Below are 21,935 nucleotides of genomic sequence, written 5' to 3' on the forward strand. Positions count from 1 at the left end.
TGTGTATACATTACTAAGAGTCTAACCAGCTTGCAGCTTTCCTTTGGCTCCCAGCCCATTTACTCTGTAGCTTTTGATTTTACCTTTGTTTCGACTTCTTTAGTTACCCAACTTTGTTTTATTTCAATGCAACTGGCTGGTTTTCCTCCAATATCTCTTGGCTGCTGGATAGCCATACAGGTTACTGTGTGGCGTTATAGTCCCAATTCATAAATTCAATATACTTTTGTAGCAAAGGTATGTGGTCACTGACAAAGGAAATGGAAATAGTTCTGATTTTGGGGGACCTTAAAAAGTCAATATTCAAATTTGGAGTTTGTTGGGAAGTTCATATTATGAGAGAGATTGAGAGAGAGATGCGGTGTCCGGAAGCTAGCAAAAGGACTGAAAATTCTAGAGATTGAAATATTGTAGTTTGGATATGGGATAAGTAGGGCTGAGAACAGTTACTTAAGATATCAGTAAATATAGTGGACCACCCGTGTGTCACACAACCTACTCTTGGCCCGTCACAATAGGTTTGACATGAAGGTCCATAGAACTTAGGGAAAGGTGCTAGATGTAGACTTGGCCCTGATGGAAGCCCAGGAAGATGGACCAAAGGGTAGAAGAGAACTTTGAGAACTCATTTCATCTTTGATCTTTAATGATTGACGTTAAAATATTTATGATGAGGATATACTGTACATAAATTTAAAGGAACTAATTGACGTTATTTGTTTGAGTGATTGATACTGAAATTACCGAGTGTTTAGAGAAGACTTACTAGATAAGGAAGGAAGTCGTCTGATATATGGAATGCAAATTGCATGTCTGTCTATGCCGTGTATGGTGGTATGTGCAACCACATTGCAAATATCAGTATGTTTTGTTTGAAATTTAATATAGGATTTCCATTTATGTAAAGAGGTTCAGTATTGTGATTTAACTAAGCAAGCTTTTAAAGAAACAACATAAATGTTAATACAAAGGAATGTTAATGCTGAAAATACAAAGATTGAACCTTGGGATATAGGTGGAAAGTCCCTTTCTTATAGGTATTTTTTAATTTTTTCCTCTCCGTAATTGACTTTTAGTAATTTGTACCTGTAATCTGGCTAAGTGGCTGAAAATGGGCTTTATTGATTTTTTCCTCCTTTTTTCTAAGCTGTTAATAATTTTCTTTAGAGATTTAGTAATTAACTCATCCCCTTTTTTTGCTGAGTAATTTACTAATTTGTTTTAACAGTTTTTATTGCATTTTTTCAAGTCAGATAACTATGAAAAAATTGAATGCATTTGAATAAAGTAGATTGAAAAAAATAAGTTCATTTAGGTCCCACTGAGGGTCATAAACATGTCTAGTTTTTTGTGTAAGATGCCTCTGACAGTATAAATTAGACAAACTTTTCATGGAAATTATTTGTAGGGACTAGCATTTCAAAACTGAATTGTGTACTAAAAAGTAAATATGAGTGTGTCAGGTGTATCATGAATAAAAAGGAAAATACACTCATTTTGTTTTAAAGAGAAATTCTGCTTGGTGAAGAAGGTAAGAAAATTTTAAAAGAGTAGGAATGATTATTTAGGTCTGTTGTCTGAATCACAACGGAGTGTTGAGGTAAAGTTAGGGATACAATGGTGGAAGTTGAGTGTCATAAGGAATATCTAACATCTCCATTAGATTGTTCTTACGTCTGCAGTACTCGTCAAAGTTCCTTGAAGCATATTGAAGTAATTATATTTTGAATTTGGAATTGTCTTTCAAAACTTATAATTGGATTATTTTAGACCTTACTTTTAAAAGACTCCATTTAGAACTAACACACAAATAAATTGCAGCTACGTAAGGCAGCTGAGGACATGGCTGTAAAGAATCAGGCAGTAGAATTACTTCTTGCAAAGAAGGCTACTAAAACATACCAAGAGAAGTTGCAGACACTCCGTGAGCAGTTAGCTTCAATGAAATATTGCCTTCAGAAGGTACACAGAATTATTGTTTTGAATAGGCTTTTCACTAGAAATATGTTCTACTTTGGAAGTACTGTAGATAAGAACTAAAGAAGATAGAAAAAGTATGAAGGTAGGATGAGACCTTTGAGTTAACTTATTGCCCCTCAGTGCATTTTAATGTCTTTTCACATACTCCAATATTTTTCTTTCAGGCTAAACAACGCACATACACCCTGACAAAGGTTGTTTCCTCTGAGAATTCTCTTCCTCTGGCAGTGAATACCTTGCTTCCTCTTGATGGAGAAAATAAAGCAAATGAAGTTAAAGACGAAACTAGTACAATATCCTCAAGTAGCTCGGATGCAACTCCTGATCATGAGGGGCTCAATTCTTGTGTGTTACCAGATTCAGATGATATGATGCACCCCTCAGTACAGTACATGGGGAATGGAGATGTTGTAGCAGCTATTGCAAGTAAAATTACCATGGCTGGATTACCTGTGGGAGCAAAAATAAAGTTTGGGCTCTCGTCATCATCAGAAAAAGAAGACACAAGTAGTGCAAAAGAATCACAGCCACCAAAATCCCACACTAAGAGGAAGAGTGAAGAAGATGTGAGTTCTCTTGAAAGTAAGGCGTCAACTCCTTCCAACGGTCACACTGCCAACAAAGAAGGAGGAAAGAAAGCTCCCCCAGTTGTCCAGGGATCTATAGGTACACCCTGGCAGCAGTTGTTATCGTTACCTCCACAGCAAATGCTCGTTATTGAAAGAATGCATTCGGGAGCTCGTCGCTTTGTTGTACTAGACTTTGGTGCTCCTGTTTTACTGACAGGTTAGTGTAGTCTTGAATTTTATGGTATTTTTCTTGAATTCTTATCATATTGTACAGAGTTATGTAGTGATGTTTTAAGTACTGTGATGTATATTCCAACCAGATTTAAATTTTTGTTACAGATGTTGTAATACCAGCTTGTAGTGACCTTGTTTCACTCAGCATAGACATTTGGATGACAGGAGAAGAAACTGATGGGGAGAGATTGGTGGTAGCATCAGATATCGGAATGCGGCCACTGATATTGGCAGATCTTCAGCCCCCACCTCTCTGTCGTTATTTGAAGGTTTGTAGGTTGATTGATATGTATCACACACTGAGTGGTAAATTATTAATTACTGTTGTTATTTGAAATGTTTGTTTGTTTCCATTCTAACAAACCTTATGTTATTTATGTGGATACACTTACACCAGAGCTGGGAAGCAGCCATTGGATTTAAAATGCAAGGTGGCAACCCTGTCTGACCACTTGAGTGGGTAGGTAGGGGGTGGCTGGGGGTTACCCAGCCTCCCATATATACTCTCACAGCTGTGAGCTACGTCACTTTTTGCTTTTGGCTGGTAGAGAGTGGACGTCTCCACTTTCCCCCTTCAAGGCTTAGCCATTTATTACTATTGGTTTACGCTCATTCTTTTCCTTTACAGATGTGACTGTTATTAACCTGACGCTCTATTACAGAGTAATGTGGCAGTTTTCAGATGTTGAGGTTTGTCTCTGCGAGTTTATTGGAAGAAATCCTCTGCGATGACAACTCCTCTCGGGGTAACCTTTCTTGTCCCTGGGTTGGTTTTTTTCTATCTCCCAGATGGAAGGAATTTTTAATTCTCTTTGTTTCTCCTTCAGCGCTTATAGACGACATCCAGGTGTGAAGTCAGTGGCTGTAGCTGTGGCTGACGTCTTAGCTGTCTACGAGGTCTGCCTCCCGTTTGTCCCTCCGTCGACTCCTGGTGACGATGAATCTTCTCGCCTCCTACCGATCTAGTCGAATCTTCTCGCCTCCTACCGATCTAGTCTTCTCCCAACGATCCGCATTTTCTTTCCCTCTCTCCCTACACACAACATTTCAGCTTGCGTATGCAACTTCCGTCTGTTGAAGATACCGAGACTATCGTCAACCCGTGGCTTTCTCGCCAATCACCAGATCGACATTATTTTCTCCTTAACAATTACAGGGGCAAGACTCCTATTGGGATCAGAGTTTATTCTGATCAATGATTGCAGGGTTGAGACTCATCACCTCCTCTTCTTGGTGGTCAGGATGTCGTTTGTGACAATCCAATGATGAGTTCAGAATTTATTCTGTTCAGAGATCACAGGAATGAGACTCATCACCTCGTCTTACTGTTCAGTCAGGAGGTCGTTCGTGAAAATCTGATGTTAGACACCCGCCAGGGCGTTGTTTTTGATGATCAATGATCGCCACAGAGATCGTAACAATCGCAAGATTGTAGTCTATCGCGATTTTGACATTCTTATTCTTAATGACGAACACTTGTTCGGTTTCCCCGTCGGGGAATTACTTCGGCAGGATTCCCATTCGGAAAATCCCTTCAGGTAAAACTTAAAAACAAGCCTTGGCTTTTTTCTCAAGCAACACTTTTTGTTAAACTTCAGTTTGAGTTAGAGCTTGTTGAAGGGAAACAGAGTGCTGCTCGGAGGTTCGCCTCCAAGTGTGAGAAATTCCCCTTCCAAGGGAGAGTATATAACTCTTGAGTACGCTCACGATCACGAGCTAGACACTCGGGTTCATGAGTGAGACGCTCACGATTGTGAGTTACACACTCTTGGTCATGACTGAGACACTCGTGACCACAATTTTGACTCCAGTTTCTATACAACCCTTGATGACTCGCTCACACTCACAAACGTGTTTGTTCCGTAACCGAAATACAAACCACGCTATTTACATTGGGTTTACCTTTTAGCGCAGCTGAAATGGCGAGCCATTAGAATTTAACGAGGGTGTAATACCCCCGCGCTAGTTAGCGGGGGGTAGGGGAGTGGTAGCTAGCTACCCCTCACCCCCCTCACACACAGATGAATGCTCACTTTCACTTTTGGCTCGGACTGTGACAGACGTCTCTGTCTTGGTCCTCTCTTGGCAGCCATTGTTTGTTTTGTCTTTTCTTTCAACCACGTCGGCCTAAGTTATCGGCTACGACAACTGGGACAAGGTGTCCAATTGCAGTTTCCTCCTGTCAGGAACAGATGGCACGGGAGGCTCCCCCGGGGGGGCATAGTCCTAAAAGGAGCGGCAGAGTTCACGAACTCTAGGATTGCAGGTTTTTCGCTGGGAGGATGCTTAGGGTTACTCATCCGAATGACAGCTTCCCGATGCCCATTCCCGCACAATCTCTGTGATCAGCCAAGGATATCGCGCCTGCCGTCTCCGTCAGCGAATTCAGTGTCTCTGAACCTCTATGCTATAGCGTCAGCAAGAGTTGCCCGGTTGGGCAGAAAGATACATACCTTAGGCGAAGGTCTTCCATAGGATCATCGACGGCTTCACCCCCGGCCTTTTCAGTCGATCCTTTCTTGTAAGGAAGGATCTGAGAGGGGAGTTCCGTAGTCGACCTCTCAGCCCTGATCAAGTTTGTTGAACAAACTTCGGCCAGCATAGAACAACAGAATCGATCAGACTGGTAACGAGGCGACAGGACTCCTTAAACCCTGGATCGGAAGGACGGGTACTTTCAGTTTCCATTCCATCCATCTTCCAGGGAGCTCGTCGAATTCAGCCTAGACTGCAAGTATTCCTGCTTATGATGCAGTGTGGCTATCCGGCCGTGGCATAGCAGGTTTATTTCCCCAGAGAACTCTCCCTGCCTTCCTCATGGCCGCTCAGGTGCAGGCTTCCGCCTCCTCTGGTGTTTGGAGGGCTGGTCAACTCCGGTAGGCTCGGGTTCGACCTTCTTCAGCGCCGGGACAAGCTTCCGGATGCTTACCATGAGTGTGGTTTCATGGTATTTTGCTTGGAGCCTTCTCTTCTTCTGCCTCAACATCTGGAGTATCTGGCCATGATATTGAGTCAACGGCCTTACCACGTTGGAAACCCCGCTTCTCGTCCGTCCAGCGAGGTTAAGCAACATCGGTTCTGGTCGGTACTTGGATGGGTGACCACCTGGGGACGCCAGATTCTGTTACCACATCCTTCGAGCCTTCCTTTCAGTTGACTGTGGCAAGACTGAGGAGAGTCGCAGTACCTGTTCTCAGTCAAGCAGAGCTTTCAGCCCTACCTTGGAACGTTTCCTAGTTCTCCTTTCCTCATTGACCCGTCTATAGTCCGAACGGTCGCCTCAGGATAAGTTCCATGTGGGGCGGTCTAAGTTCCGGTGGCTTCAGGCAACGTTTAACCGGACTTCCTGGCCCCTCTGGGACCAGCGGAACTATTAGACCTGCAATGGGTGTTGACCTATGGAGCCTCTTGATGGTAGTGGGTATGTTCCGGTCCAGGCCTATGGTCAAGACCTGAAGGATACCTCTCCATCATTCAGGCAGGCTTAGGGGCCTTAGTCTGGCCCCTCTACAGATCCTACAGCTCCTGCCGAGTCGCCCTGTGCGCGTCGACTTCATGATTCTGGCGTATTCTAACCAGCAGGGGACGCATTTTCACACCTTCACATCTTGCAGTAGAGATACCGAGATGATTGAGATTCTCTCAATACCACCATCGGCTCTCTCATTCCAGGCAGGGGAATGTTCTCTCCGACTATCCGAGCAGAGCCTCGTAGAGAGAGTGTACCTGGGGGTCTTTGACCTTGGGTAACCAGCAAGTCCTGGTCTGGGGGACCTGATCGCGACAGCTTGGAACCTCAAGCTTCCGCTGTTCTTCCCCCCAGTCTCAGACCCCGAGACTCTGGCAAGATGCATTCCGGTGATGGTGGGACAACTTCGACGCCTGCGTCTTCCCTCCTTTTTGTCTGTGGACAATGGGTCTCAACAAGACCAGGTTGTCTGTCAACCTTTCAATGGGAGAACTCCACTGGGACTATGCGCAGAACGGTTTCTGGACCCTCTGCTTCCCCTGATGGAACTCCCGGGAGAGCTTCTCCCACGGCGCAGACTACTCAAACAACCACTCTGCGACATCTCTCCCGAACTGGGGCGTCGCTTCGGCTTCATGCCTGGAGACACTACGCCTCCTTCTCAAGAAGAGACAACCCGCTACAGTCGCGGTACGGAGGCCACGTCATCTGCGATAGTCATCCGCAGGGGTCTTCCAGGCAAAGTGAAGAGTCTTCGGTGGTTGGTGCCGTGGGAGATATACCTCTTCCCTTGAGGCCTCTTCTCCAGCAATAACGGTCTTATTGCCTTTCGGCGGGAGGAAACTCCTTTCCTCTCTCGGCAATGAAGCCTGTCGCTCAGCCTTTCCCTGACCTTCAGGCTTAAAGGAATAACTTTTTCCTGCCCGCTGGATCTTTCCTCGCTCATGCGAAGCTACGATCGTCCCTGCCCTAGTCGGAGGAAGACCTCCAACTTGGAGTATGGCTCGGACTTTTAGTCCTTTAAGAGATCTTCTCAAGACCCTTTACGACAGGCCTCGGATTGTATTCCGCCTTGGGTCTCCTGCTCACTCTGGCCACGGCCAGTGTGTAAGCAATTATCTTGGTCTCGTACGACTGCCCCTTTCTAAGGAAGAGGGAAAGGCAACATTCAGGTTCGCTCCTGAGTTGTTAGCTAGACTCAGACTCTGGGGGTTCCGGTCCTTCGGTCCAATTCCTTCAAGATTTCGAGTCTCCATTCTGTATCTGATGTCCCAAGACCTTCTCTTTCTTGCCAGTAAAGGAATCGAGAGGTTAGCTTTGGGAACAGCTGCAGTTTGTCCTCAGTTGCAGCCGATTTGGGAGCACAAGGAGGACATGGGGGAGAGTCACCAGTATACCTCTTCAGCCCGGACTCAAGGACATTCATCTCGACCTGTCTCCAGACCCTCCCCTGTCACGTCGCCCTACAGCACGATGTTGGATACATCGCAACGTCCCTCGCCTTCGAGTAATACTACTCTGTGATGCAGGTGCTACAAGCTGGAGTCTGGAAGCATCTAATGACCTTCGCAGCCCGCTTCCTGCAGGGCGTGACCCACAGGAGTCTCGATACGTTTTCTATCGCTCTGTGGTGGCTACACAACAGCTGGTCTAACCTCAGGCTCCTTTTTGGACAGGTAGCAGAAGGTTGAGGGCATTGTTATCAGGTTTTAGTCTGCATGAACGAAAGAAGTATGTCTGGCCCTTACTTCTTTCTTCATCATCCCCTCTACTGGGAAGCAGCATCCTGGTCTCTGCATAGCTGACCTCGAACCTCTGCAGGTAAACCATGCTTCCTTGTGTTCCGAGTATTGAGTCAATACTGTCGCGTCCCCCATACCCTGACGAGGTGGTATTGGGAATCTCCTAACCCAGAGTTCCTTCTGGAACTCCAGGTCAACTGCCTAGGACGGGTCACACTTCTTCCTTCACACACAAGCTTACGTAGGCCACACGGTTCCTTGCGGAGCAAGGAACTTGTGAGGTGCAGGGACTCCTTTTCTCGAGTGCGACTCACTCGGATTCTGAGTCCCCGGGTAAAGCCAAAGCCAGTATGGCTGGGTACTTTCCACCCTACCTAATGGGTAACTCACCCAATGTAAATAGCGTGGTTTGTATTTCGGTTACGGAACAAATGACAAATTCGAAGATAATTTGTATTTTTCCTAACCATACAAACCTTAGCTATTTACACATATTTGCCCGCCAGCCCTTTCCCCCAAGACAAGTCCTACCTCTAAGTGAAAGTGAGCATTCATCTGTGTGTGTGAGGGGGGGAGGGGTAGCTAGCTACCCCCTTCCCCCGCTAACTAGCGCGGGGGTAATACACCCTCGTTAAATTCTAATGGCTCGCCATTTCAGCTGCGCTAAAAGGTAAACCCAATGTAAATAGCTAAGGTTTGTATGGTTAGGAAAAATACAAATTATCTTCGAATTTGTCATGTTACATGCTTATGGTCACGTGCTAGCCACTCCTGACCACGAGCATGACGCTTGTGATCGCGATCACGAGAGTCTTGTGGTCACTATTACGAGCAAGACACAAGTGATCATGACATGCATTGATCTTCTCTTTGCAGGAGAAGGACTGCTGTCTCCTGTTGGAATCCTTTTGCGAGCAATTTTCCTCTGAGAAGGAAATAGATGGCTTCTTCCCACTTCCGTGCAAACTTATAGTCGGACTTGCCTCATTAAGGGGTTCTATTAGTGCATCGGTCTAGCCTCGTCTGCAAGACGCCGAAAAGACAGGTCACGTTAGTGGCACATCTACGACTCTGGAAAACCCATTATGGACTTCCTTTATGACTAGAAACTCCATGGTGAGAGTCGAGTTAAGTCTGTTTTTCTCTTCTCAAGGGTGCTATTTTAGTCATGCCTCAAAATAGCCAATGAAGGGAATCATGCTCTTAGGCTTAGGCAACAGAAGACCTTCAAATGCATCTCCTCCAATCATTGTTCTCCATAGAGTTTGAATCGATTTACCCATAGTGGGGTAATACAGCCCTCTCACGACGAGTGGCTTCTCTCAGTCCCGGGCTTCCCCTCTCAATAACCTAGGACACCTAAACTGCAGATCTTCTCCTGATCCCGAAGACAGGTCTCTCCCAGTGGGGTACTCGACCAAAAGAGACATACCCTATGGGCTTCCCTCAATGTCTCGCTCACGGCAAGAAACCAAGTAACATCCAATTTTGGTCTGGGGAGCTTGAACCTCAGTTTCAAGCCCTCCAACTAGGATCCTGCTGCTTTGTAATCAAGGCTGTAACACAGGTAATTACTTAAGGACATACCTTGAGGAGGGTGATTACCTAGCCCCAAGGATACAGCACGTTTCACTGACCCTGAATGGCCCAACGGAGTGCATTGGACTCCCATTACTGACTGGGACCCACTGGGTCATACTCGTCATTGTTTCCTCCTTTTCACGCCAGTGATTCTATGGATGTCTTACCTCAGGAAAACAATGAAAGAGCTGACTCCTCAGGTTCAGCACGCTTCACTAACCCTAGGAAGGTCTAAGGAGGTTGTTAGGATCTCATTCGTGGCAGGGACACAGGTCCTATACCAGTCATGGAATCCCTCTCCTCCTCATAGAGGTGACCCAGAGCTCGTCACGGTTTAAGGCAGAATCCATCCATAACGTTTTCAAGGAACTTCTTTGTGACACAACCCTACCTACAAGACGTGACCCATGGAAGACTCAGTACGTTTTCTCTATTGCTCTTGTGGTGGTGTGACAAGTGGCTTAATAATACCTCTGTCTCCGTGTTGGTCTAGTAGCAGTTAGTTGAAGGCTTTGGCTACCTGGGGTAAGATTGGGATGAATGAAAGTATGTCTGGCTCTTTTACTTTCATCATCTTCCCAACCTTGGGGGAATAATGCCATAGGTCCCTTTACAAACTGGCTTCAACCTCTGCAGGTAATAACCACTTCCCTTGTGTAACCATGTATAGTTTATTTTTGTATATTTGTACATGTCCCCAACACCTCCTGCGAGGTAGGCCTTGGTAAACATCCATTTATGTGTAAGGGTTCCTATTTAAACTAGGAACATTCTTACCTAGACGTTCTTATGATATCTCTCACAACTACCTCAGGCCGCTATCATACTTGCTTGTATTGATAAGCGAGGTTGCAAGGTTTCCCCTGATTACAGTTTAATACTGCCCTAGGTAAACCCGGGTCAATGACTAAGCCTGTAGTCAAACTTACCACCTTCCTAAGAGTGAGCCATCCACATAAATATTGAAAGGTTTGTTAGCATGGGAACAAATGACAAATTTGGAAATAATTTGAACTTTTCTCTAACTAATGCAAGCCTGTAGTTATTCATATAAAAGTGATGTAGCTCACAGCTGTGAGAGTATACTGTATATGGTTGGCTGGGTACCCCCCAGCCACCCACTCCCACCTACTCAACAGGTTAGACAGGGTTGCCACTTCGCATTTTAAATCTATTTGCTGCTTTCTAGCTATGCTGAAAGTGTATCCACATAAATACAGTAACTACAGGATTGTTATACTCTGATTGCTTAGAACTAAAAAGAATACAAAAGTAGTTTATAGGTATGTCCGCTGTTATCAACTTGTGGGCTGGGTTTTGGAAACCAGTTGTTTTATGGCAATGAAGTGAACTAGAGCATACAGTATTTAGGATACTTGGTTGTTGGAATCTTTTTGACATTGTTTTGTATTTTTTTTTGGTAACCAATAATAGAATAATTTTCTTCTAGTTATTCTTCTATATAAGTTACACATACTGTTACTGCAAAGATTTTGTTCATAGGTCAGATATGTTAGTTTTCAACACTTTCTAGAAAACTGTTCTATTGATGGCACTGTCAGCTTTGGCCCACATTGCTGTGAGCTAAACAATGACGATGTTTATTTTGATTAGAGCAATGCCAATTTAAAACCTTTTTTAATTAGTTTATGAATAATGAAAATCCGTAAAAGAGATCTTAACTATCAGCACTTAGATAGGGAAGTAATTTTAGCGGTAAATTCCCAAAGCTACTTTAAAGCTCATTGGCACCAGTAAGACTTCCGACCTTTATGTTAAGCTTTGTATGATACATATAGGATCTTGTATCTCTCTAGAGCAGCATTATACAAAACTTTAAAGTGTAGTGCAGAATGAGTATTTTGAGATGTAATATTCAGTTTTTACTCCAAAATACCCACCCTTTTTTTAAAGGTTTATTAAGATTTACAATGTATAGAGGTTCATTTTCCATTTATATACAGGTTACAACACTTGGAAGATATGGGATGAATACTTCATCTCAGTGCAGAATACCAGTTGGAGCATTTTATGGCCATACACTCATCCTTCCTTGGCAGATGCAGCCCAGTCAACCACAGCTTGGTGTTGTGAACAAAGTTACAGCCCAGGTTAGAATATACTGTTTGAAGCATTTTACATACATATAAGAAAACTGTTATTTTTTATTCTTGCAGTTTGGATAAATTGGGGCATTAAGTGAGGCAGCAGACCAAAGAATAACAAAAGCAAGAAAAATGTAAAGCCGTAGAATTATTTTTACAGCCCTACATAACATTTGGCATAATAGTTTATCACGTTATTAGAAATTATTCTCACAAGCATTATTCTATAGATGATGCAAGTTCTCTTGATACAAATTTTCTGGTTTTCTATGGTTATTAATTTTTATAAAGAGAGTTGTAGAAAAGCAGGTTTTAATGAGTGCATTCTATATGCCATGTAAATGAAAGACCTGTGGAGGTAATGGCTTTAAAGCATGATATACTTTTTTGCAACCAATGGATTTTCCATAAGTAGTCAAACTAAATCTGATAAATGAAATTGAAATTAAACATTCTATACAGTCCATTGGGTAATTTACTAAACAACAGTGTGTCATGTGGAAGAAGAGTATTTGCAAGGGTTATAGGGTAAAGGAAATCAGTATATAACATTAGTAAAAAATTAACATTATAATTAAAAATCTTTGATTTAATATATTCTTTATTGTTGAAAACTGATTTTATATTATGGTTTCCCCAAAATAGACCAGTATTTAAAATTGCATATGTCTACTAAACCTTAGGGTGCTTAATATCAAACAGGAGGCAACTGTCAGTCAAGAATTGTAGCATTCAGATTATCTGTTATTTTTGGATTTTGGTCACAGATACAGTACATAGTATTTTTAATCTCTTTAGATATACAGTATATCAGTATTTTACTCATATACTGTGTAGTATCGAGATGTCAATGTTATTTCTTGTTAACTAAGAATAACTGTACTTTAGCCAAAATCTTTCTTATGGAAACTAAACTTCATATTTCTATGGTAATTCCTCTTAACATGTTAACATGTATCTTTTGGAGATGAGTTTCCAGCGAACTTCTTAAGAATCAGATAAATTAGTCTAGTAGAGCTGCAGTTATTATAAGATTGAAACTTGGCAGTCCTCTGGTAAAGAATTTAATCATTAAGAGACAAGACATCCAGTCAGGAAAACAAAATATTGACCGTAATTTATAAATACCAATCAATCAAAATTCATATGGACTTACTCATCAATTTCTACCCCAAGGATATGTTTTTGACTAAAATGGTAGAATTTTGTTGGTTCATACTTTACTGGTGTGTAATTTTAGATATTTTGAGTAGTTATATTGATAGCTGGTAAGGAAGTAATATAGAAAAAAAAAAATTCCACAGTATCACCAGATAATTACTGGTACACTGTACAGTATTTTTAGATTTTTTAATAACTTCTGTATTTTTCATATATAATCAACAGACTCAGCTGACTGTGTTGGGGAGTGTTGTTGAAGATATAGGTTGTCGTTACAGTCTAGCATGTAGTAAATTACGATCACTGCTCAATCCCCTTTTGATGAGCCCAACAGCACCTTCTGGTCCATCCCATACATCATCAGGCCATGCTGAAATGCCTAGTGTTGGTGTAAGAGATGCTGATCTAGAGAGGAGAATTATTCAGGCCTATCAGGTAAGAGGTTGTATCAGAATTACTTGTGTCAGAGTTGCTGATACATGACATCAGTTCTTCAAAGTTTATTGGATATGTGCTAATGTGTTTCAATGTCAAAAACATTTCTAGATCGTAGTTTGATGTTAGGATTTTTTATGTACATTATATAATCTGAAAGCTGTAAAATAATTGATATGTTAATGCTTGAATTTGTTTCTCTTTGACGAAGTCAATGTAAAATTTCCAATCCTATTTTGTCTTGTAGGAGTGTATGTTAGAACAGCAACATCTCAACCTGGTTGTGTCTGTGATGCGACGGCTTCAACGATTTGGTGGTGTCAGTGGAGAAAGCGTTATGAATTCCTACTCCCATAAAGCTAATTCTAACAATGATAGTAAGCAGGTGTTCCTTGCTGCTGCAAAGTCTGCATCGGATAAACTGGCCATTTTGATGCAGTATCTCCTTAACTGCCTTCTCACTTTATCCCTTCCCATTCCAAGCATGTCGGTAAGTTTCTCTCAAGTTGTTATTGTTGTTGAAAGATTAATTTGGAAGAAAAGAGTTGTAGTTATTTGAAATTTAAAAAATAGAAATAATGGGACTTGAAATAATTAAAATTAAAGCTATATACTTTTTTTATATCAAATTTAGAAATTGGAAATAATAGTACTTCAATGAGTACCTTTTTAATATATAAGTTTAGATTAATATTCTTGTTTTATTTCATGATTTAGTTTTTGTTTGGTTTATCTTTGTGTTTGTTCCACCATTACATACTGTACAAACCTTTCGCTCTTTACTCTGAAGTATTCTTTCGGCAAAGCTGAAACTAGCCGATAGAGCTTTATAGCAAAGTGTAACTACCCTCCACTAGGTGGGGGAGGAGGAGCAGGGTAAGCTAACCCCCGCTCACACAAGCACTAGCGACTAACCGTCACTTTTTATTTCGGGCGCTGAGTTGAGTTGACCTTATCTTCCTCTCCCGCTAAACCTTATAACCAGGTTACGATTAACGCAACTGGCCTAAAGCTTAATTAAAGACCTTTTTCTTTCAGAGTTGCCTTCCTTGGGGCTCTCAGGTACCCCTACAAAGTAATGTAGCAAGAGGTCTTTGGCCTAGCTGCTGCTCGCCCTGACGTTCGCTCTGCTTCGGCGGGCGGATGTGAGCAGTTGCTGACAAGAACTCCTCGGAGTGACTTGTCAGGTAATCCCTTCGGGATGAATCCAGAAATGAGCTTCGGATACATTTCACAGGCAACACTCCGTGTCAACCGTCAACATGAGCGTATGTTAGACAGTGGCAACAGTGTTCGGTCACCTTTCCTGTCCGTGGGAGAGAGTACCTTCACCTGTGTGGTTGATTCCTCCTGCTGGAATTGGATGCATCCATGCCTCACCCTTGCTCTTCAGAGCTTGGCGACAAAGGAGTCAGGGGATTGCCTGCAGCTTCTACTCATCGCTGCTGTACCCTCAAGGTACAAAACTATTCTTGTTGCAACTTCCCTCTGGGTTCTTTGCCGTATGGTGACGACTGCCGGCCGTTTGCAGCCACCTCCCCTCCCATTGACAAGTCTCATAGGCCTTAACTCTTCGGGGTTATTGCCAACATCGTGACTTTGAGCACAACAAAGCTCATAGAGCTTTGTGCTTTGTGAGCCTAAGTACTTCTGGACTTGTGCCTGATAGTTTCCACCTCTTACTAGAGAGAAACTACTCATAGGCTAGAACTCTTTGGAGTTGTTATCTATGTTATGTCTCTTGATGCACAACAGAGCTCATGGAGCTTTGTGAGACCAAACCCTTTGGGACCTGCGCCTCATGTTTTAATCTCTCACGAGGGAGAAACGACAGGTCTTCAAATCCAGCAAAGCCTCTTTTGTTCCCTTCCAAGGGGATAACATGAGGCTACTTTCCACCCTCTTTTTGGGGGAGGTAGGATGAACATAAATACTTTGCAAGGACCTTGGTTTCACAGAGAAATCACATAGATTGTTGCGCACCCATCCGCTGAGGTCTAGCAAGGTGGATGGGCGAGTTTTTTTGTCTGATGAAGGTCTGCGCCTCAGTACCCATGGTGGGCTTGCGTGCGTTACTCCAGTAGTGCACAGAGCTTCAGCTTACTGTTACCACAAGCAAGCGATACTTCAGTAGCGCACACTTACTCATCACCTGTGTCTAGCCTCACAGGTAAGATTCAACACTCTCCTCACCAGTGTTCGCCAGTATCAGACAGCATTCGCTTGATTCCCGCTGGTATTCCCGAGCGCTGACCAGCGTTCGCTAGTACAGTAATGCCTCACATTATGAAATTGATTGGTTCTTGAGTGGCTTTCGTACCATGATTTTTTTGCACTATGAGTCTCCTTTTACATGTAAATTGCCTAGTTCCTTCCAATTCCTACAAGAACACCACATTAAATTTCATAATAAGGCTAAACTGTACTAAACACGATGAAATACAACTATTTTGATCTTCCACTTATCCCTTTTTTTTTTTTTTTTTGATCACTCTGTTTCCTCTTTGGTTACTAGTATTAAAAACCCATTCAATAAATAAAACATCATTTAAATACTCAAGATCACGACCTTTGTGAACCTTTTCTGGGTGTTTTTTCTTCAAAAGTTTGCATTTGATGAAAAGCAACTAGAGCCCCCTTAATTTCTGCTGTTGTCATATTGTTATCCTCCTCCTCCTCACCTCTAGAGAACTGTTCCTGAATGATGTTCATTTGCATAGCCTCCAACTCCTTCAGGTCGTCCATCGTAAGCTGCTATTGGTGCTCATCGAGAAGCTCATTAATGTTGTCCTCATCGACTTCCCGACCCATGGATATCCCGAGTCTAATGATTTTGGCAACCTCAGATTGAGCAACAGGTTTGGGATCGTCAGCTCTTTTGGCTTCAGCCTCAGCTAGGCCTATGTGGAACCCCTCAATGTCTCGTGCGGAGATTGCATCAGGCCACAGATTCTTCCACGAAGAGTTCAAGGTGCACTTCGAAACCTCCCGCCAAACTATTAAGACATCGCAACATCGAAATACTCCCTCCAAAATTCATGCAGGTTGAGGTTTGTGTTGTCAGTGATTTTGAAACCTCTTTTGAAGAGATATTTCATATAGATTTTCGTTAAGTTTGAAATCACTTGCTCGTCCATAGGCAGGAGGAGAGGGCTAGTGTTAGGCAGAAGATAGAGAACTTTAATGAAGGAAAAATCCGCTAAGCACTTTGTGAGACTTGAAGGCTCAAGGAGTCTTCGAGTGATGCACCAGCCGGAGTTTCAGCTTACAATCCTCACTGGCATTTGCATAGAGTGCAAGGTTAATCCTGTTCTTCATAGGCTTATGCCCTTGTAGCGTCTTTTCTTCAGCTGTGATGTATGTCTGACGAGGCATTTTCTTCCAAAAGAGCTCGGTTTCGTCCCAGTGGAAGACTTCCTGAGGCCTGAAGCCTTCCTTGACAGTCAACTTGTTGAACATCTAACAGAGGCTTCGGCTGCCTTTTTATCCAAGCTGGCAGGCTCCCCATGCCGCACCACCGAATGAATGCCACACCGTCTCTCAAATTTTTCAAACCACCCCCGAGAAGCCTTGAACTCTTGGGGTGCCTGCTTCGATGTTCCTTTTCCTGCGTCATCTTCGGCCTGAACACACTTGAGATCACCAAAAATGGCGCTGGCCTTCTGGCAGATTATCGTCTCATTGATTATGTCTCCTTATCCTTAATCCAAACGAGAAGCACTCTCTCCATCTCATCATGGACGTGGCTCCTCTTGCTGGCAAAAATAGTCTCGCCCTTAGAAGGTGTTGCTGCTTTGATGGCTTCCTTCTGTTTAAGGATGGTTCCTATCTTCGACGGAATTTGGCCATATTCCTTCGCGATCACACTTAACCGCATGCCAGCCTCATACTTCTTGATTATCTCGAGCTGTTTCTCTATAGAAAGCATACTCCTCTTCTTTACCTGCACATCGGCAAGTTTCTTGACCTGCACATCGGCAAGTTTTTTGACCCATGGCTAATAGCATATGAGTTGAATAACACAACATGATACAGTTCAGTAACTAAAAGCACAAAAGTTGAATCACCAACATGAATTCAATTTGAACAATAGTGCTGCCGAAATGAAATGATCGAGGGACGCTGATACATAGATGCATGATGGGATATATACTGATCAGTAGGAGAGCAGGATCTTATTGCGGTAACTAGCATCGGAGTATGGAGATAATCAATAGGAGCGCTAGAGGATAGTGATGAGCTTACAGCTGGCGGTGCACAAATTTTAGAATTATTCTCGGCGGCTCGGCAAATTTTATACGTACCTCGTTTCGTAGCATGAAATATTTTTCGCAATATAAGTCTGAAAAATCTTGGCATCTCGTGTATGTATGTTCACTCTACTGTACGTTACATCACTGTATTTGTCAGAAAGTATGACAGGTGATACTGTAGTAATACTTATAACCTACTGCAGTAAATTTATGATGATGATAATGATGAAACAAAGAAAAAATCCTTAGTTACGTACACTCTACGTATACTGTACAGTACAGAAAATGAACAGCAAAGTACCTATCAATGATGATGATGATGGTATGCAATGCAATGTACACAAACATTTTGCTGAATTGATTCAGTAATCCATTGGAATGGTGATGATATAGTGCCTACATCAATGAAGCCAAGTTGGATGATAGTGCAGGCATTTTGAGTATTTTTTTTTTTTTTTTTTTTTTAGCAACTGATAATCTATTGGAACTGTAGAAGGATCATCTGGATAATTTTCTGTTGATAGAAGAGGAGGAGGTGGCCATTTATAGATATTTTTGCTGATACAATTAAGCAACCGTATAGGGACGTGGAATGGTGTATACTGTACTCGTTAATTGTTGCAACAAACAATTAAAAACCAATGAAACAGGCACTATGTTGTTCTAAGATTCTATGATAGTTCCCCAGAAAATAGTGCGGAGACCCCATCTGCATCTTTTTTATGCCAATTGTTGATTTTTTTTTAGAATGTGTTTGATTTCCTGTGATTAATAAGCTAATGTTTAATAAGTGGTTATGAACGACAGGTATGAGGGAGGGAAAAGTCTACCAGACACAGTAGCACTACTATTTCTAATTTTTCTTTTTTTTCTTCTTTTTTCAAAGCATTATTTACACCTTTCATTATTAGCTATTTACTAGGAATTGTCGGTGTTCAATGTTTATCACTTTCCAGCTGTAGTTGAATTTTTCAAAATTTTAACAATTTCCTTGGGATATAGTTGACTCGGTTTTGATAGTTTTTTTTTTTTTAATTTTAGGTTCCACACAATCTGATGGAATGGTGTGGACCAGAACAGGCGAAAGTCTTAGTCGAGCAAGTTTGTCTTCGTGGTCCCAAAGGAGCTCAAGTTGGTGTGGCCTCCCTGCTGGCTCGTCTCTGTGCTGGGCAGCAATGGTGGGGCGATTTTCTGGCCAACACCATGATCACACTTTTCTCTTCTAGCAATACGTTACATTTTCCAGCAACTAGGTAATAACTTTCTCGGCTTTTGATAGTCGTAAATAATAAATGTGGGTGTGAAATGTGTTTATATTGAGCTTGGACTTATTTTAGTGAATTTTCATTTACACCCAAAACTGTTCCTACATGTATATACTCACATATAGCTAATATTGAGCATGTATTCATTTTTTTTTCTTTTTTTGCAGAGTATTTGCACTACTCACTTTCCTAGGCCAGAAGAGTGTCGGTAGTGGTCGAGGTAGCCAAGTTATCAATGCCATTTTAAGAGTGCTGTCTTCCCAACTTCATGGCGCTGTCAGTCTTATGCCTGGAAGCCAAGTTCCCCAAGCTGCTGATGCTGAGTTTATGTGGCAACCTTGGCAGAATGTTAATTCTCAGGTTGATACACATTTAGTTTCCTGGTTATTGCTGTACCTCTCCCTCTGTTTAGATGCATTGATCCCCACGCGCAAGAGTGATGGTGACAAAGGAAAAGAGAATGGTAAGCTTTAATACTGTCTTGTGTTCATGGTCAGGTAAAGCTATTTAATAATTGTAGTTCCTATATTTAATGTACTTTCATTCAAGGAAGTTTCCAGTTTCTGATTTCTTAGTTTTGACTATTTTATATCAAGTATCAAAAACTAGAGTAGTGTATTATCAGTCTTTGTATTTTATTTTTTGGCTGTTGTATGTTTATATATTTGTTCAATAACATTTTAATATATATAACCATTTATGTGGTTATGGTAATTATATAAGAATCATAAGATCAAAAGTTCCATAAGAATTAATTGAGCCATCCCTTAGTCCACCTTAAGCCCACATTTTTTCCTTTAATCTCAGTGGAAAGGTTAGATATGCTGCTGTTCAAAATATTTTTCACAAGAGATTAGAACCTTAATATATGTTAGAGATAGGGTTTTAGTGCCTCTTCATTTCTCTGCTTATTTATTGTTATTTCTATTAAACTAGAATTTGGATATGGCCTGGTGTGGTTATAGTATAATTTTGGAGACAATTTCATGTAATATAACTAGCTGTTCAATGTTTTATCATTTTATTTGGTAATTTTTATTTTTATTGAAATTAAAGCCTAATGGGTTACATCATCCTAAAACTGTTTATTCCTATTGTATAGCTCTGAAGCTTTGTATAATACTACACTATACATTATTAGTTCAACCTTTGCAGTTTACTGTCTCAGATAGCTTTCAAGAGCAGTAATTATATATGCCATGTTTTTAGGTGGACGTTGGACTTGGCTGACTGCTGAAACATGCCTTCAAAGGAGAGGCTCAGAGGCTAGCAGAACCGTTCCCCGTCCATCCAGGGAGCGTCTCAGGAAAAGATTAGTCCACCAGAAACAACCCCCAGTAAATCTTGAAACTGCAACCAAATCTTTTGGAGAAGTTGGTGTTGGTGTAAGTATGCCCATTGTCAGTTGCAGACTAAAGGGATAATTTTGTATTCTGTTAATATTTGTGGTATTCATGATGTTGAATAACAATAACAATGATCATTTAATTCTAGACTTACAGGATTCACATGCAGGATTAGTTTTTATGTTAAATAAAAATTCAAGTTACGCATAGTTGAAATAGTTAAAAAGCTATATTGTCAAAGACCAAAGGGAAGGAACAGATTGAGATTAAATGACAAAAACCAATGCAGCTTGTGCTGGAGGGTTTATGTAAGATCATTGATACTATCTATGACTGTTTAGAACTATAATACTGTCTATAGTCGTGATTTTAAAGGAAAGTTTTTGGTTATTGAAGTGGTTTGTAGTAGTAAGAAATGCCATGATCTGGAGTTATTTATGGTATTGTTAGCCAATATTGGGTGGAAGTAAGTCTCTGCTTCTATTGATATGATTGAATTAGATTCATTAAAATGAAACTGGTAATCATAAAAGGCTTACCGGCACTCTGCTTCCATACTATGGAATCTGTTGCCAGATCAACCGGTCCAGATCAAGAAAGGACAGGCTATCTACGCTCCAACAAGGCATTACTCTTGTAATCATACTACTACTACTAATATGATGGGAAAGCTGTTTAGCTTTGAGAAAAAGCATACTAAAGGAAAAATAAACTAGTTCAGACAATTAACAAAGAAAAACAAAATGCCAGAGAATACTGTATCATAAACGTACTCTTCTCAACCACAATACGTTTGCATCTAATTTAAATTAAAGAAAAAAAAATTGTAAAGCTACATGGCTGCAGACAATGAATCCATGTCAGGTGCCCAAAAAGTATAGAATTAAAAATCAATAAAGAAAAACTAAGAATTAAATTAACTTTTATTTTTAGTACAGGATGGTCCTGAAATATGAATGTTCGTATGTGTGATTCCCTTTTTATGCTATCACTAGTTCTCAAAAATAAATTTTCTGTACCTGTGAAGCTGTTCAAAGGATTACAGATGCTCAGTGTTGTTCAATGGGGTTCCGTCCCGAGAACTCGCATTATAAGCTGAAAATACTATAACAGAGACTATGATAACTTAAGCTCAGCCTGTCAAGTCTTGGTGAATAGTGATCTGTTATAATTTATTGTTGAAAATCTTAATAGGTAGTAGGTTAGCCAAGGCACCAACCACCTGTTGAGATACTACCAATAGAGAGTTATTGGGTACTTTCACTGGCCAGATAGTACTACATTGGAGTCCTCTCTGGTTATGGCTCAGTTTTCCTTTACTGGCATATACATTGAATAATGTGGTCTACTCTTTACACATCTCTTTCATTATGTAACTAATAACAATAAAATAACTTAAGATTCATTTTCACTGAAGGGATTAACTACTGCACCGTAATTGTTCAGTGGCTACTTTCCACTCTAGCTATGGTAAGCAGCTCTTCTAGAAGGACACTCCAATAGCACCATTGCTTTTTTTTGTCTTGGGTAGTGCCATCGTCTCTGTACCATGGTCTTCCACTGTCTTGGGTTTGAATTCTCTTGCTGGAGGGTACACTCAAGCACACTATTTAATCCGGCTTCCTTTCCTCACTGGGCTATTTTAGCCATTGAAGTCTTTGGGCTCATAGCATCCTTTTATCCAACTAGGGTTGCAGCTTAGCTTGTAATATTAATATAAAAAATATATTTACTGTCTTGAGTAACATTTTCTGGTAATAACTGTGGTGGTTAAATGCTTTAGGAATTATTTAAA

The 21,935-nt window shown here is 41.4% G+C and overlaps 1 protein-coding gene across 5 annotated transcripts in view; it reads left to right on the top strand.

Annotated features, from left to right (window-relative positions):
* Bruce (BIR repeat containing ubiquitin-conjugating enzyme) overlaps window positions 1–21,935 on the top strand; it is a 241,074-nt gene that overhangs the window by 114,178 nt on the left and 104,961 nt on the right. For 4 of the 5 annotated variants that reach the window (XM_068364131.1, XM_068364132.1, XM_068364135.1 and 1 more), the window contains exons 23-31: window positions 1,822–1,962; window positions 2,145–2,766; window positions 2,889–3,052; window positions 11,540–11,686; window positions 13,067–13,276; window positions 13,524–13,766; window positions 18,571–18,782; window positions 18,962–19,257; window positions 20,004–20,179. In XM_068364131.1, the coding sequence (XP_068220232.1) occupies window positions 1,822–1,962; window positions 2,145–2,766; window positions 2,889–3,052; window positions 11,540–11,686; window positions 13,067–13,276; window positions 13,524–13,766; window positions 18,571–18,782; window positions 18,962–19,257; window positions 20,004–20,179 (2,211 nt within the window). The remainder of the gene's footprint in view (window positions 1–1,821; window positions 1,963–2,144; window positions 2,767–2,888; window positions 3,053–11,539; window positions 11,687–13,066; window positions 13,277–13,523; window positions 13,767–18,570; window positions 18,783–18,961; window positions 19,258–20,003; window positions 20,180–21,935) is intronic. The other variant, XM_068364134.1, reaches the window with a different exon arrangement.

This window comes from Palaemon carinicauda, chromosome 41, assembly GCF_036898095.1.
Source record: "Palaemon carinicauda isolate YSFRI2023 chromosome 41, ASM3689809v2, whole genome shotgun sequence".
NCBI lineage: Eukaryota > Metazoa > Arthropoda > Malacostraca > Decapoda > Palaemonidae > Palaemon > Palaemon carinicauda.